We start from the raw sequence: 18205 nt of genomic DNA on the forward strand, positions 1-18205 counted from the left end.
ACAAAGATAGCAGTATGTGTAAAGACTTTAAAGCAATCGAACTGGGTGATTTAAATGCAGTATTTACCAATGTTTATAGATATTAAAAAGAGGGTATAAAGTCTACAAATGGAAATTTGTACTTAAAATTTGTACCAAAAATTGAAGATAATGTAGTAAGTAGGAGCATATTTTCTGAAGGGCCCACTCTGTTTCTCCACAGAGCACACCCCAATACATATGCTTAAATATTAAAATGACAGAAATCAGCACAAGTTTCTATCTGTTTATAATATTTCTAAATGATATAGAGTACTGATGAGCACATTTTTTCAGAGGCCAATGCCTGGCTTAAAAAACAACCACCCTGAGTTAAAAAGGCAAGGCTAAGGGAGTATGACCAATTTCTGTCTCAAGAAAAGAATGAAAATCCAAAGTGGCTAACAAAGTTGATGTTTTAAAGGTAAGTAGCCAAACGTACGTATGTTTGGAGAAGACAAGCATGGCTATGAGTTGTATAAAGTGCCCAATGCACAGTTTTCTCAAAAATGACTTTAAAATGTTACCTAATACTGAATTTTCTTTTCGATTGAGTTGGATTTCTTCTTGGAGTTCTGAAATGACTTGAAGCAGTCTCTCATTTTCCACTCTGTACTCCAAAGTTTCCTTTTCCAGAGCTGTTCTTAGAGGGCTGCCGTCTTTGATAAAAGAGTCCTAAAAGATGGAGAATTCCATATTTCTAAGCAGGGAGCCAAGATTTTAAATATGCAACACAAGACAATACAGATACAGAAGAGCTATCATATAATTTTCTGAATTCTATTACACACTTATAATATGAATAGTAAAAAGGAAGGAGACTAAATAGAGCTTGCTGGGAGAAAGGCTGCAGTACATTCTGTACAAAGACCACAGCACATGGGGACAGTTTATTGACAGGAATAATGCATATCATACTGTTTGTGTGCCCTCATCATTCAGGTCAATTCATTATGGAGGCAGCTGGGGCCCCTCCACCCACACTTCCCTCTGTGTGTGTCTGAAGTGCTGTCCGCCCGTAACCAGGCAGGCTGGGGAGACCGCGGATGGCCGGGGGGTGGGGGTGGGGAGGGCAGCAGCGCCGGGGGGCGGGGCAAAGCGCACGGCTAAGGAGGGGGGCTTGTCGCCTTTGTGGCATTCGCCAGTGTCAGCGCTGCCAGTGTCAGGAGGAGCACATCACATGTCAAAGTGGTGACGTTTCCAGGCTGGGAGCCGCATGGAGTCCATCAGGCACACGGATAGCCACACAGTTGGTTTTCTGCTTGGTGAAGGAGCCACCCAGAGGCAATTCATATTCTGAACATTAACGTGGCTTTGCATGCCTGTCACACTGGGACTGTGCAGGCGTTGAATGCTATTGAGGGCTTCGGTTTAAATCTCTATGCAAACAGTGATTACCTTGTAAGAAGGTTTCAGGATAACTTACAACAAAAGACTTTAAAGTTATAGTTTTAGTAAAGCAAACTCATTTACATTTTTATTATGTGCGTCTTTTGTTTAAATCTTGCCATGTCCATTATGGGAGAAGCTTTTTCTTACGCAGTGGAAGCTTATGGGGACAGCTAGTCTGCTTTTCTTCTTCTTCTTCTTGTTTGTTTCAAAGCTTTTGAAAACATCTGAATATGCTTGCTTATGGCTGTCTAGATTTTATTGCCACACTTTTTTTTTTGAATTAAGATGTAATGAATTGGAGAAGCTGGTGCAGAACTTTATACTTCATGATGATAAAATATTAAACTGATTATGCAATCTCAAAATATTAAAGAGCATGCTTGAAAGTCATTATATTGTTACACTAAAAGAGAGAAGTGTCTACATGCCTTCCTTCAAAATTAATAGACACTAGAAATACTTCTGAACTTTAAATGGATCTTCAGATGAATTATAAGCTATTCTTTTCGTAGCAATGCCATGATTGCAAATACACGAGAATAAATGCTCCTCTCAAAAACAAAACCATTCCTCCCAATATAACTGGTGTCCCTTTGAAACCATACTTTTATTTAACTTTAGAGATATCTGAAAGTAAATTATTAAAAATGTTTTCCTCTGTGGTCATAATGGTTCAAAAGAAAAATTAGTGGGTACAATGTTTTATAGTACATGAATAAATCCTTGTAAAACAACAAGTGACTTACTAATGAAGTCAGTTATATCAAAGTTAATATTTAAAATAATGTTGTTAAATTTTGCACTAAAGCCCAATTATGAATCTTCATGATTTTGAGTCACCATTCCATTCAAATTATTTAACCCCAATTCATTCTTAACTAACAAATCTGATAGCTAATAAACAACACTGTTTGCTTAATAAAGAATCCCAGTCATTAATTTCTTGTCCCCCATGGTTCAACTTGAGAACATCACAGAATGTATTTATAGACTAAAAAAGCTTTCTTAAAGACAAACAACATTTGCCTTAATAGGCTTAAGCATACATTTCCTAACAGTGGCAGAAAATGAACATCCACTGTGGATCACGTGAGCACCCAAGATTATAAACTAAACGAGAACTATTTGAATTAATCGGATGAAGTGTAAAATTTACTAGTGGTAGCAGCTAACACCTAAGTGGGTTTTCTAAAACTCTGGTAGAAAAGCAGGAAACAAGGAAACACGTCCAGCTCGAGGAGTTTTTTTCTCCACAAATCCATCGACAGCCCCTGTTCCTGAGAGGTTAACCTTTAGCTCTGTCCCCACCATCTGTCAGCTGCAGGAACTGCAAGTAATTAACTATTCAGATTCTCACAGCAATGAGGACACTCATTAGCAAAATGAACAAAGGGATAGTTCTGGGCCGCTACGGTCATCTGTTACACTCTGAGTGGCAGGTTTTGTGGTGCTGTTCCTTCTACCATCTGCCCACACCACTAGCTCTGGCTCACTTCAACCATGAGACTTCTTTAAAGCAAACTGCGCTAACAAACCGAAGTTAAGAAGGGCGGAGATTGTTAAAAGGTGGTTAACGAGGTAAAGCTATTAAAAGCCACGTTAGAGCCTAAGACAGCCTGTGTATGTGATCCATAGTCACTCCGGAAATTTAAATTTATAAAGTAACTTGCCAATTTAGAGTTTTTCTATCGTGTAGTGAAAGCTAGGACTTCAAGTGGTGGCTTACATGCTATTTCTCTTGTGCGCCAAGATGTGCGGTTATCACTCACTGTTCCAGGTTTTAGAATCCCAAACTGAGTCGTGAGAGAATCGTTTCTGAAAACAGGCGTTTTCAGAACAGAGCCTCGCCGCTCAAAACGTGGTCCAAGCACCAGGAGCCGCAGCGTCACCTGGGAGCTTTCTGAAAATGCAGAATCTCCAGCCCCAGCCCAGAATCTGTATCTTAACAAGAGCTGCAGGTGACACCCCCCCCACACACACACAATAACACAATAAAGGCTGATAAGCACCGTTTGGAGCACCGCAGGTGCCTTCCCAGCAGCCTCCCTCTGCCCTGTCGGCGTCTCAATCCTGCAGGCTCCACGTACAGTACTCGGACATCTCATATTTGATGCTGCGGGTGGAGTGGGCTTCTGCTGCATGCCCATGCTGCATGACAGTCACGGAGAAGAGCAGGTGCTTTCCCAGTGAGTGACAAGCAGGAAAGCGGCACACTGGGGCAGTGCAGCCCTGCGGAGCTGCCACTCTTGAATGACAGCTCTGTTTCAGAACTGTCAGCCACGAACAGTTACGTTCACCTATTGGTGGGGGTGAGGGGATGTGGGTTGTGATAGTTGCGTAGCTCATCCATGCTGGGTAAGAAAGAAAAATGAAAAATCTTTTCAAAGCAACTCCAATTGCAACGAAAGCACACATGCATGTGCGTGGGCGCACAGACACACAGGAACACATACCTCGACAGGCTAGTTTCTTCAGCAATTCTCAAGTGGATTTATCCGCGTACTGAAAGGCAACCCGATAACTACAGCAGTGTGCCATTAAGTCATTGCAGGTTTTTACAGAACCTGAAGAGACACTCAGCCCTTGAATGTAGTTGGTCTGGGGTCGTGGGTTGGGGGGGATGGTACGGGAATTCAACATTAAGGGTGTTCTGACCTGGAGAGATGAGGCTTCTGGAACTTGAAGAGATTCCTTTTTCTGATTTCCATTTTGTCATAAACATAAGTTAAACTAGCTGTTTATTAAACCTTCCCTTTCCTATCATATTCTTAGACTTCATTCTACAACAGTCCTAGAGAGGGGCTACGACTATTAACTATAGAGTGATTTATATAATTGGACTATGAGAAAGAACAAACTAGAGTGTTTCCTTACTGTTCATTCAGTTTGCTTATTTCAAGCTTTTTGCAAGTGTTTTTCCATTGCTGCACTGAAATTTTCTAATTGCTTATCCAGATTCCGTTTTCCCAATCGTTTCAGATACTTGCTGTCGCAGGTTTTTTACACCACTAGAGGGAGCAGTCGTATTAGATGAAATTTCAAATTTAAAAGGTAAAATCACCTAGAACTTGAGTGACATGGAGTTCTAGGAAAGCTAGTTCCTAGAGGATCTTTAAAAAGAAAGTTTCAGACGTTTATTTTATAGAACCCGTGATCTGCTTTTGCAGTGTTCGTGTCCGTTCTCCCAAAGGTACACTAGCCCTGCGCTGCGTTGTCCTCAGTCAGCCTGGCGCTTTGCTGGGGTCCTAAGGAGCTAGGAAAAATGTATAGACCCAGTTCACCAGAAGTCTCACACTTTCCTCACATCTTAAGGGTTTACAGAAATACTGATGTGGTGTCCTTGGCGACAAACTACAGTGAAACAACCAAGGTCTTCCAGATGCCACCCGAGCCAGAGAACGCCTTCTTATACAAGAGTCGGGTGCAGCTTCCCACTTTCTGGGGTCCTCACCAAGCCCCGCCCACCCTCATCCTCTATACTCAGGCCTTCCAGACAGACCAGTTAACGGGCTGAGGACACTCAGAGGCGTAAACACGCCAAGAAAGACCTCGTGTTTTACTCGAAGAAGCTCAATTACCGAATTGGGATGTTCTCAACGGTGCATTTCATGGAATGTAAACCAGATTGTCATAAGGACTTGTGCATTTCCTCGTAACGATAACTAGAATTTATATACACGTCTTTCTTCAAAGAACTCACAGCATTTCATATCCACTACAACAGGTATCCTCCTCGTAACTCTGTTGGCTAGGCAGGTATCACCTCCCATTTCACAAATGGGAAACAAATGGATCAAAATTGCCTTCCTAACTGATGCTGGACATTGCTAGCCAAGGCAGGATAAAAAGCCAAAACTGTTAGTCTTTTTTTAGCCTTTTCTATTAAATTATTTTCTCCAAAAACTAAGAGTAAACTGTAGACCCATGACAAGAAAAGTAAATGCAAAAATTGGATGTGCCTCTCCCTCCAAGGCAATCAGAACATGTACAAAGAAATAATATTCAATGTTATTAGGTCTACGACAATAATACTTAATACCACATTGCTTAGAAGATGCTCTGGTTTTTTTTAGAACATAGAGAATTCTAATCGATTAAACAAAGCACTCCTTCCCCAGTTCGTAAATGAAGTCCTTTAGAATGGTGCAAGTTCAATTCCTTATCTTTTCTAACTCTGGGGTTTTAAGTAAGAATACTAGTGTGGGACTTACATAAACCAAGCACTGCACTTAAAGGGCCCAGCAACCCGCACGCGTTTCTTCCTAGTGTTAACACTTTGATGTATAACTTCTCAGGCTTCTTCCATACATATATATGCATGTGTCGATATTTATGCATATCTATACACAGGTATTAATATACACTATATATTAATTATAACATACATTATAATGATATACCTATAGACCATAATACCATATGATAATATATATACACTATATAAAAGTATACATATATATATATATAGCAACTTTAATTCTTCCTCTATACAGAGGATAAAGCTCCTCCTCCTCACGCGGGCCTTTGGATTCAGCTGGACCTCGGTTCTCATGCCACGTCAGCATTTACCAGCTGCGCCCGGGATGTAGGTCAGCTTCCTTATTGGTAAACTGCGCTGTGTGTGATGTGAAGAGGTACCCCTGCCAGTTGGCACTCAACAGGCTGTGATTCTCTGGCCTCCCTGCTTGCCTCTCCTACTCAGACAATCCACTTCTTGCCCTTAGAACCTAATACGAAAACCCCTCTATGGCTCTGGGCCGTGGTTGGGCAGTACAGCCTGCAGCTCAGAGCTGATCTGAGATGAAAATAAACTCGCCTCTAGGGTCCACACTTTCCAGATCCTTCACATTCACCTCCTTGACAGGCAGCTAAGCTCTCCTCTCTTCGCATTTTTTGTTCTCGTCAGTGCTTTGAGCAGCAAGGCAGCTCCTGGCTCCTACTGCAACGGGGAGAAGAGGGCGAAAACCCTCTGAGAATGTTCCTTCTTGACATTTCCACTTCAGGTCACCCTGTTCCAAGTTGGTTTCTTGGAAGCCTCTGACTTGAGATTGTTTTGTGTCTTTCAAATTATCTGGACCGCAAAAAGGGGGGAACTCTTCCAAATTAAAACAAAAATCTCTTTACATTCTCTTCTAGGGTGGGGAAAATTTTGTAGTGGGAGATAGGTTATTTTATTTCTATTACAAATAAAAATTGAGAACAATTATATTGCTCCTATTTATAATTATTATGGATTTTCTAGACTATGGTGTTGAGCAGAAAAGGGTTGGACTGGCTTATGCTGTGGAGAGATACCTAAGATACATGCATTGTAATCCTTTTATTCTGACCCCAAGCTTTTAGACAGTTGTAACTTCATTTGTATGTATTAAAATGAATTACTCTTTGCTGTGAAACTTACAACTTTTTGAGATCCAAATTCTTCATATTGGTCCAGTTCTTCTCTTAATTCCTTAATGAGTTCTTCTTTCTCCTTCAGTTTTTTAAACAAAATATTCATTTTGACAGTCATTGTGTCACGCACAGGTGTCTTTTCTTCCACCTCAAAGAACCGCTGGGGGGAAAAAGCAGCGTTAAAAGTCAGACACTATGCTAGCGCCCGCAGAAACCATTTCATGTTTTATTCAAGCTCCTGTCTTGTAAAGTTATTTTATTTTTGCAACTTGCACACAAGTTTTGGTAAATAACTAAGTTTACATTGAACAATAAAGTGTCACGGTATACGGCACAGTATTATTCTATGAGACAAAGCATGAGTCTGACTGCATCAGCCATGCCAGTAATAATAATAATAATAGTAAACCCACATCCTGACTGTGAATGTCCTACCTCAATCTTCCTCTAGAAAGGAAGCCAGCAAAAAATTTTGACTATGTAAGAAAGGAAATGTACTTCAGTGGTGCAACTAATTCCCTCAGTGGTGTGGTATGGAGATGTGAAAAAAAGAAGAACCATTTCTTGACAGCCTATTTTAAGCATTGAGGTGCTAACCTATTTGCAGTCATTACTCTGAAGGATTGTATCACAAAACCAAAACAATGAAAAATGCTTTAAAAATGATGCCGTTCTTTACTGGCAACATATAAAAATCTCATTTTCAACAGACATGCAAAAGCATTTTGTCCATTTTGGACTCTTTTGGGAATTACAGAAGAATTATTTTATTTTTATCATTTGTTACTAATATGTTTGGACACATGGACATACAGGAAATACAGTAAAACCTAACCATATCTGCTAATATATTATATTTCAAAGAGTTAGATTTACAAACTAAAATTGTTCTAATGTTATATGATAAGCACCTACAAACTGAGAATAATAATAATACATCGAGGTAGCATTAAGAGTCAAGCTAAGGACATAACACTGACACAGTCTACACCACACTAATGAAAAACATCAGTAAGTGAATATGCAGTAGAATTAAAAAGAGTGAAAACAGAACAATCCATATGACAATATTAGCTCTTTAATTGGGAGATTTTATTTTGTGTGTGTGTGTGTGTGTTGTTTTTTTTTGCGGTACGCGGGCCTCTCACTGTTGTGGCCTCTCCCGTTACGGGGCACAGGGTCCGGACGCGCAGGCTCAGCGGCCATGGCTCACGGGCCCAGCCGCTCCGCGGCACGTGGGATCCTCCCGGACCGGGGCACGAACCCGCGTCCCCTGCATCGGCAGGCGGACTCTCAACCACTGCGCTACCAGGGAAGCCCTGGGAGATTTTAAAGAACAGCACCGAGTATGTAGATCTATTCTTCACATCTACTCTGTTTATGTCTACAGTTCAAACGCTCTGCAGAGACTAAGACAGTTACCCAACTGGTGCTCTGAGTGTAAGTGACAGGGCAGCTCAAATCCAACAGGTCTGAGCGGAGGTCCCCCATCTTCACTCTCCTCCCTTCTGCCTCCCCCATTTAACAGCAGCCCAAGCCAGAAACCGATTTTCTGTCATTTTGAGGACCCCCTCCCTCCTCACCTCACCAAATCCCTTCAACCCACCCCTAAGTCACTCCCGAGGCCACCCTCCCCTTCCCTGTTCGCCCGCCTTCAAGTTACCACCAAATCCGGGGTCCGCTCGCCCGCACACAGCAAAGCCGATCTACTGATACCGATACCGGGTTGCGGTGCCGTGTGTTTATTTTAAAGCGCCGAGCCGGTGCATAGCACAGGGAGTTCACCTCTGTGCTTTGTGACCACCTAGAGGGGTGGGATAGGGAGGGTGGGAGGGAGGGTGACGCAAGAGGGAAGAGATATGGGAACATATGCATATGTATAACTGATTCACTTTGTTGTAAAGGAGAAAGTAACACACCATTGTAAAACAGTTATACTCCAATAAAGATGTTTTAAAATAAATAAATAAATAAATAAAACAAAGCGCCGAGCCGGGAGTCCGGGACAGCTAATGCTCAAAACACCCGAACTCCCTGATGGGTTTCAGCAAAATATTTTCAGAGGCCAGGTGAGGGAAGGGAGTCCAGCATGTGTGATCAGCTGGTGCACCGCTCTCAGAGGGGGTTAATATTATCAGTCCTTAGGCTCCAGGAGTCGTCAAGTGGTTACTCTTCCCCTTGGTGGAGGTTTTAGCATCTGTGAAACAACTCAGGGAACGTGCATCAGATACTGTTATCTGGGCACTTCAGAGAGGAGCCATAGCAGGGGACCTGGGGGACGGCTCTGTCCCGGGAAGGCCCCGTGGGGTCCTGTTCAGTTACAGTCGGAGGCCTTGTCTTCACCTGGACTATTTGTACGAGCCCTTAACTCACCTGCCTGACTCTTCTCTTGTCCTCTCCAACCAATCTCCACCCTGTGGCCAAACGGATCTTTCTAAAATGCAACTCTCCCCACCCCCATAGGCTAAAGTCCAAATCCGTTAGCACAATGGACAAAACAGCACCCCTGCTGCTCTGCTGCTGGCTGACCTGGCCCCTGACTCGTGCCGGCCTTCTGTCCCCTTCCCCCGCCACACTGGGCATTTAATCAGTGCTGATACTCAGCAGGCAATTTCTCAGAAGCACCATGGGACCACAGGTCTCCATGCACTTGGAATTTCTAGGCCACCTAATAAGCTCTTACTTGTCAATCTCCTGAGTGATGCGGGCCTCTCACTGTTGTGGCCTCTCCCATTGCAGAGCACAGGCTCCGGACGCACAGGCGCAGCGGCCATGGCTCACGGGCCCAGCCGCTCCGCGGCATGTGGGATCTTCCCGGACCGGGGCACGAACCCGCGTCCCCTGCATCGGCAGGCGGACTCTCAACCACTGCGCCACCAGGGAAGCCCAATCAAGTTTCTTAAATCCCGTGTCTCAGTTTTATCATCTGTAAAATGGGACAAACAATAACACTACCTGAACTGTTGTGAGAATTAAATAAGATAATGCATGTAAACAACTTTGGACAGTGTTTACAGCGCCGTCAGCTCCCAGTATTATATCTTAGAGTTTATTATCGTTGTTACTGTTTGTCATCCAAACCCAGATGCCACCTGCTCTGGGAAACCTTAGCATTGCTCCCCTGCCCACCTGCCTTCCACTGCTCTGTTCTTTCTATACCTTATAAACATTCTTCTTGGGTCCATTTGTTTATTACTTGTTTTTTTGCTCACTAATCTTTATGTTCTGAAGAGGATGGATTTATTTGTCCTCCTAAAAAACAGCAAAACAAAGGTGCTTCTGACAAGCTGGCCGAGTCATCTCCTTTATAACACAGCACAAGCGGCCTCTGGGAGCTCATTTAAAATCCCGCCAGGAACTGGGCTGAGATGCAGCACACATGGCATTGCTGGGGCCAGCCTGCCTTCAGGATGCACTCGGCCCTTCTGGACTTCGGGGCAGCGGGGGCCACAGTTCGTTGGAAGAAAAAAAGTTTCACTTTTGACATTTCATACAGTAATCGTAAGGCCCAAACACATTGGATTCATTTCTCTTCATCTCCAAGAAGGTTTCTGATGCTTTACTAGTGTTTATTGAGTGAGCTGGGCTCAAGAGGAGGTGAGCAGGAAGCAGGGTTTTTTGTCACCACCCCTTCAAATCTGATATCCTGTCTCATGTTTCAGTCTCTTAGAAGAACTCTTGGGAAAGTGCCATGACTTTTTTTAAAACTCTTAGATAACAACAAAAACACAGAAAGAAAGAAAAAGAAAGAGAGGAAGGAAGGAAGGGAGGGAGGGAGGAAGGAAGGAAGGAAGGAAGGAAGGAAGGAAGGAAGGGCCAAAAAAATTAACCCCCAAACTCAAACCCCCAAATCCCAATCCAGCGGACTCTTTCCCATCAAAGCTCCTGATCTTTTGCAGTCCCAGCCTCCCTTACACTAGCAGCCTGCAGGGGAGGAGAGGGATTGAGCCTGGCTTCCTTTTCTAGTATCCAGAGATTTGGTCAAACACCAGCCTAGATGTTGCTGTGAAAGTATTTTTCATGTGAGGTTTAACATTTAAATGAATAGACGTTGAGTAAAGCAGATTATCCTCCACACTGTGGGTGGGCCTCATCCAATCAGCTGAAGGCCTTCAGAGAAAGAGACTGAGATCCCCAGAGGAAGAGAGAATTCTATCTGCAGAGTGTCTTCAGACTCGAGCTGTAGCATCAGTTCTTCCCTGGGTCTCCAGCCTGCCAGGCTACTTTTCAGATTTCAGAATTGCCAGCCTCTGGGACCACAGAAGCCAATTCCTTAAATCTCCATCTCTCTCTCCCCCTCTCTCTCTCCACACACCCTACTGGTTCTCCTTCTCTGGAGAATCCTAACATCTACATCGAAAGAACATACGTTCACACAACACCTCCCACTCCAGCCCAACTCCACAGCGCTGATTACGTACGGCTCGTCTCCTTTCCACAGTACAATGCCTTCTCCGGCAGTTAAGAACCGGTGCCCATGGTGCTTGAGGCACTGACACCTGCTTCATCCTCCCTCCCTGTATGTAACCAATCTTCTGACCACACTGCACCCTGAGAGCTTGGCTCTGAGGCAAGGCACAGGGCGGGGAAGGAGGCAGGAGTGTGTCTTTGGTCTTTGAATTCACGAGGGCAAGAAAATTTTATTTTGGACTTTAATTCTTTTCTTACAGGAAAATTTAACATTTAATTTTTCCTTTGGCAGTCAAAAGTAGGGGGTTAATATTCAAATCTGGGACATAACTGTTGGCTTTTTATTATTAGAATACTTTTATGATGCTATTTGACCCCATGGGCAAAACCTCGACAGACAATAATTGGTCAACACAGCTGGATGTAATCTGGGGTGAGAAACAGACCAGGAAGTAAATTCTCAGGATGGGATACAAAGTGACCTTGGAGTTTAATGGAAATGATGCACTCTTCTAACCCGATGCTGAGTTTTCTGGGTCACCAGCAGTCTCGGGATGCCCAGAGGAGCGGTGGTTGGTATTGGGGGGCTGCATCGTGAAGGTGAGAGCAGGGCTTTCCTCTCCCCCAAGGCTCAGACCCACGCCTAGTTGATCACAGGCTGAACAGTTAAGTTTAACGTATTAAGAGAAGAAGGAAAACCCAGGGAATGTTGTTTCCTTCCACGTGGAGTGACATCCTCCATCAATCATCTGATTAAGACCCTGGAAGAAGGAACTTGGTCACATCTTGGCCATCTCCTCCCCCTTGCCCTTCTCTTTAGGGAGCAGATGCTCTGCTCTGGCAGGAAGAGACCTCCTCAGCCCACGGCGGCCTGGGACGGGAGTTAATCTGCCAAATTCGGGGGTTCGGCACCGAATAGCCTGTGTTATCGGTAAGACGGATGATCTCCATCTACTGGCTCCCTGACTTTAACTGGTCCAGCACCTCAGTAGGGAAGACAAGTACTGTTTATCAAGTCTCACAAATACTCCAGTAAGATTTCTCTCTCAAGTTAGCAAATCTAAGCAGGTCACGAAAGCTCCTTAGAATTCTACAATGATTCTTTGATGTCTTTGAGATAAAATATAAATTCTGTAGGTTCCTTTTCCCGTATCCCCTCTCACCACTTTTCTCAGCCTTCATGCCTTCCAGTCATACCAAAGGAGTGGCAGTTCTCTGGCTGTGCCTCGAACCTTAAATGCCTCTCTGATGTCAAGTGCACCACCTCCCTGCCTTTCTCCCGTTTTCCTTAAGCTTGCCAAAATTCATCATCGTTTGTTGGGGCCCCGTGTAGGCCGCCCTAAAGTGTGCCTCAACGGCATGTTGATTATTTTGAATTAAAGTTTCTTAAGAAATGGGACACTCAGACCCTCCTTTCTGTCTCCGTGAGGGCAGGAAATCAAAATCTCCCATGAGAAAGGTACCCTCCCTACATCGAGAGGTGCAAGGACACCCTCACCACATCCTGCCGCACTAGAGAAGGCAAGGGGGAGATCACACAGGAGAAAGCAGAGTTCAGGGGGAAGGTGCTTCATACAGCTTGTGTCGCGCTGAGTATGGGATGATTTATTTTGTAACTCTTTCCTTTACAGTCTTTAGTTTCTTGCCATTTCATCGAAGCAGTTTTCTCTCTCACTCTCTTTCTAACAAAAAGCCTCATTCAGGCCACTGCTCCAGGGGAGGGAATTGGTCGCAATCCAAAAGCATGCGTCCTGCCCTTAGCAGAAGCCCATCATGGTTTCATAAGTCAGAGTACAGAAAATTCAATCCCCTCCAAATACTGAAATGTTGGTGTTTTATTGCACAGTACTGTTATTAGGACTTTAAAAAAAATCTGAAATAAAAATCATTTAAGACCTGGACAGTATTTGCTGCATTAAAATTTGGAATCTGAAGTTAGTGCTCTTGTTAGAAAGGGATCTTCTGTATCTCTGTAACCCTCCAGAGGTGGAAGACAATGGCAATCAACATAGCAAGGCTTCTATTTTAAGAATAAATACTGGGCTTCCCTGGTGGCACAGTGGTTGCGAGTCCGCCTGCCAATGCAGGGGACGCGGGTTCGTGCCCCGGTCCGGGAGGATCCCACGTGCCGTGGAGCGGCTGGGCTCATGAGCCATGGCCGCTGAGCCTGAGCGTCCAGAGCCTGTGCTCCGCAGCGGGAGAGGCCACAACAGTGAGAGGCCCGTGTAACGCAAAAAAAAAAAAAAAAAAAAAAAAGAATAAATACTTTCCCCGTTCAGAGACTTTTTTAAAAAATAAGGTTTCCTTTTTTTAAAATATAAATTTATTTAATTTATTTATTTTTGGCTGCATTGGGTCTTCATCGTTGCACACAGGCTTTCTCTAGCTGTGGAGAGCAGGGGCTACTCTTCGTTGTGGTGTGCGGGCTCTAAGCGCACGGGCTTCAGTAGCTGTGGCTTGTGGGCTGTAGGGCACAGGCTCAGTAGTTGTGGCGCACAGGCTGAGTTGTTCCGCGGCATGTGGGATCTTCCTGGACCAGGGCTCGAACCTGTGCCCCCTGTATCAGCAGGCAGATTCTTAACCACTGCACCAACAGGGAAGCCCACTGTTCAGAGACTTTTAAAAACAATTTTAGGGCTTCACTGGCGGCACAGTGGTTAAGAATCCACCTGCCAATGCAGGGGACACGGGTTCGAGCCCTGGTCCAGGAAGATCCCACATGCTGCGGAGCAAGTAAGCCCGTGCACCACAACTACTGAGCCTGCGCCCTAGAGCCCGCAAGCCACAACTACTGAGCCCATGTGCCACAACTACTGAAGGCCGCACGCCTAGAGCCCAAGCTCTGCAACAAGAGAACCCACCACAATGAGAAGCCCGTGCACCACAACGAAAAGTAGCCCCACTGGCCGCAACTAGAGAAAAGCCCGCTCGCAGCATCAAAGACCCAACGCAGCTTAAACTAAATAAAATAAACAAAACCAATTTTACTATTTTACCACTTTAACAAACTCATTTTTTAACATGACAGCCTTGAAACAGGTTTGGGGTAATTCTGAATTGAATCTTCATCTACATTTGAGAAAGTAAAGAAGAGGACAAACCTGAAATGCTTTCCTTGAAACAAGCATTACTACTTGCTATCCATAAAAAGGTTGCAGTTCTGCAAAATGAACTAGGAGTTGTTTGCAAGATCTCTTCAAAGTTACCAAAAAGGACACGTGAGTATTTGATGGGGAAGACATCATGGGAGAATATTTGAAGTCAACTTATAACAATTTTCCATTCCAGTAGAGGATGGCTTAGCCAGAGGGGAGACGACATGAATATCAGGCTTTTCTCCAAATATCTGAGAGAGGACACTCAGAAGAGGCATTAGTTCCATTTACCTTTCCTTCTGAACACCGATTATAGTCACACCGAAAAGGAAGGCATTGAGATAAAAACTTAGATATTAAAATCTGCATTTTTCTGCAATCCATTTGAGTTTAACTCTAGTCTTTTTTTTTGTCTTTTTAAAGAAATATAATCAATATGATGCTACACATGAAGCACTTTGCAGAGTGCCTGGGCCCTAGTAAATATGTCCGCTAAGAGATAACTGCTTTCATTGTCATTAATTATCTGCCTAGGGAAAAGGAGGAAGTTTCCCCAAGCACTGTTACTCACAGATCTTTAACTAATGCCCTGTCACCAATGCCACCTAAGACAAAAGAACTGGAGCCCCAGACTATGTCAGATTCAAGGAGATCAGGTCTGCGCAGAACAACGGAGGTACAGCTTATGCAGGGCTCTCTCTACTCCTCTGTATCCTTTTCTCAGGGTAAACATCCCTCCCCATCCCCCTCTTCTCCTCCAAAGTCCCCCCAACAGTCAGTTCCCTAAGGCCCTCTGACTGGCCCAGATTTTACTCACAGAAGAAAGAATACCCACTAAAGGTAATGACTTCATTCATTAGCCCCCAGTTAGTAAAGGAGAGGGAGGTGATTTGATTTGAGGAAATGAAATTCTGATGGTTCTATTTCAAGCACTCTGGGCCTGCAGATGTGCCTAAGGCTTTTGAACAATAAGATGTATTCTCTTACCCTGGCCACCCTAAGAGAGCTCTTCTACACAAAGAGTTCTGCAAGAACACATCAGCATCCATTCTGTACATATTCATAGGACCTGCAATGCACAGTTCTGGGCTAGTCACAAATTATTCTATGTATAAGAAAAGCCTCATCATCCAGTGTAGACAGAGAACAGAATAAATCTGCTAAGTCTCTCTCAAATTCTCTTTCAAAGACCTGGCAGACCATCATCTAAAGAAGCTTCTAAGTACATGCAGTACGGAAGACACAGGAAGTGAGCGTATTCCAAACTTGAAAGCAAAATTAAACCGTGTTCCACGCCAAAGGATCTGAACTGAGAAGCACCTCCAGCGGGCTGCCAGCCTCCATCTGCACTTCACCTTGATGCCTCTGCAAAGACACATGTTTTAGTCTAATTCAGACTCCTCAGTTTTATAAAAGTCACAGGACTCTCCTCTCTGCCAGGAGCTACATGCATCACATGGGGTGTGAGGCTGGTTATAGGCTTTCCCAGTGCATTAGTGCCAAAGAACTGTGTCCCTACCCCAATTCAGCTCCCTCCTTAGGATACACATTTGACTCCCCACCTTGACAAGACAAGGAAGCGCCCAGTCCTTCCCCATTCAAAATGAGGGGCCGAGTCTAAACCACTTGGGCCTCTGTAAAGGGACTGCATTCATCTCGGCAATGCTTTTCTGGGAGCATTTAAGAACCCAGCCTCAGGAGTTAGGTCACCACTGTGTTATCCATTCTAGCCTGGTTTTTCTTTTTTTTTTTTTTTTTGTGGTATGCGGGCCTCACTGTTGTGGCCTCTCCCGTTGTGGAGCACAGGCTCCGGACGCTCAGGCTCAGCGGCCATGGCTCACGGGCCCAGCCGCTCCGCGGCATGTGGGATCTTCCCGGACCGGGGCACGAACCCGCGTCCCCTGCATCGGCAGGCGGATTCTCAACCACTGCGCCACCAGGGAAGCCCAGCCTGGTTTTTCTTAATCTTCTCTGGTTCCCTGATCCCCATTTGGCTGTGTACACCTAACATCCATCTCAAGTCCCTCTGACTTTAACTCTTTTTTGACCTACTTTTCTGGTGCACTTTTGGCCTTCCCCCATGAATATACATTCTATTTTTACTTTACTGCCCAGTGCACCAAGACTGTATAGGTTAATGACATTTCTGCAATCAGCCCATCTCAAAGGACTAATTAGTCTGACCCTCTTTCCATCCAGCTGCTCCAACAAGGAATGAATTCAATAAACTATTCCAAACAAAAAGCCGTTCTTATGTTTAATGATGAATTACAGGTAGGATTCCCTTCAAATTCAGTGGAAATGATCACTCTCGAGTACTATTTAATATTATTCTGCAACTTCTGTCTAGTGTAAAAAAGTGATATACATTTGAGAATTTAAGGCATATTATCATTTTCAGTTAGTAGAAGTAAATATTTAGAAAATACAAACGGGACTTCCCTGGTGGCACAGTGGTTAAGACTCCGCACTCCCAATGCAGGGGGCCCGGGGTTCGATCCCTGGTCACGGAAATGGATCTCACATGCATGTCGCGATTAAGGGTTCACACGCCAAAACTAAGGAGCTGGTGAGCCACAACTAAGGAGCCCGCTGGCCCCAACTAAGACCCGGCACAATCAAATACATAAATAAATAAATAAAAATTTTTAAGAATAAAATACAAATAAATTAAGAACTGTTAAAATGAGATCTGATAATCCCACATTTGGAAATCTATCAACAAGGTGGTTGGAAACAGTAGTTATAAAAATGAGTGGTTTCACATCCAAAACATTATGCTGAAGTAAAAGAAGTCAATTGAAAGAGCACATATTGTACAATCCCACTTATATGAAATAGTCAGAACAGGTAAATGCATAGCGACAGGAGTTTAGCAGTTGCCAGAGATTTGAACCAGGAGAGGAAAAGGGAGAGGGGAGAATAGGGAATGACTGCTCATGGGTACAAGCTTTCTTTGCGGGGTGATGAAACTGTTTTAAAATTAGCTTAGGGTGGGAATTCCCTATCAGTCCAGTGGTTAGGACTCGACGCTTTCACTGCCAGGGCCCAGGTTTGATTCTGGTCAGGGAACTAAGATCCCAGAAGCCATGCGGCCAAAACAAACAAACAAAAATCCATTAGGGTGATGGCTGCACAACTCTGTAAATATACTATAAGCCATTGAACCGTACACTTTTTTTTTTTTTTTTTTTTCCGGTACACAGGCCTCTCACCGCTGTGGCCTCTCCCGTTGCGGAGCACAGGCTCCGGACGCGCAGGCTCAGCGGCCATGGCTCATGGCCCAGCCGCTCCGCGGCATGTGGGATCCTGCTGGACCGGGGCACGAACCCGTGTCCCCTGAATCGGCAGGCGGACTCTCAACCACTGCTCCACCAGGGAAGCCCTGAACTGTACACTTTAAATGAGTGAATTTTATGCTGCGTAAATTGTATCTCAATAAAGCTGCTAAAAATCAACAGTTTCCATGCATATCAAAATACCCAAAATATGACAACACTTATCTCATCTTCTAAAAACATAAAATATTTAGGAATAATTTAGTTGTATGAAAAAGATATACAACCCACATAAATAAAATTATAAAACTGCATTGAGATACACGAAATAAGACATAAGTAAATCAAGAAATATTCTTGGATAGGAAGACTGACTATCGTAAATGATACAAATTTCTTCCAAAATTCATGAATAAATTTCCAAACAGTTCCATTTTAATAAAAATACCAAGAGAGGCCGTTTTGGAATGGAAGTAAACACAATGATTTTAAAATTTATCTGGAAAAATAAGAGAGCAAAGACATTTTCGAGAAAGAGAACTAATGAAAAAAGACCCAAACTTACCACATATTAACATATTATAATGCTAAAAACATTAAATACCAAAAAAGCAATGG

At 43.8% G+C, this 18205-nt stretch overlaps 1 protein-coding gene across 1 annotated transcript in view; it reads right to left on the reverse strand.

Moving 5' to 3' along the window:
* The window catches only part of C3H10orf67 (chromosome 3 C10orf67 homolog), a 115689-nt gene that overhangs the window by 59275 nt on the left and 38209 nt on the right, over positions 1-18205 (reverse strand). The window contains exons 5-6 of the mRNA XM_067030739.1: positions 6812-6964; positions 546-693 (exon numbers count right to left, since the gene is read on the reverse strand). Coding sequence (XP_066886840.1) covers positions 546-693; positions 6812-6964 — 301 coding nt within the window. The remainder of the gene's footprint in view (positions 1-545; positions 694-6811; positions 6965-18205) is intronic.

This window comes from Kogia breviceps, chromosome 3, assembly GCF_026419965.1.
Source record: "Kogia breviceps isolate mKogBre1 chromosome 3, mKogBre1 haplotype 1, whole genome shotgun sequence".
Taxonomy (NCBI): Eukaryota; Metazoa; Chordata; class Mammalia; order Artiodactyla; family Physeteridae; genus Kogia; species Kogia breviceps.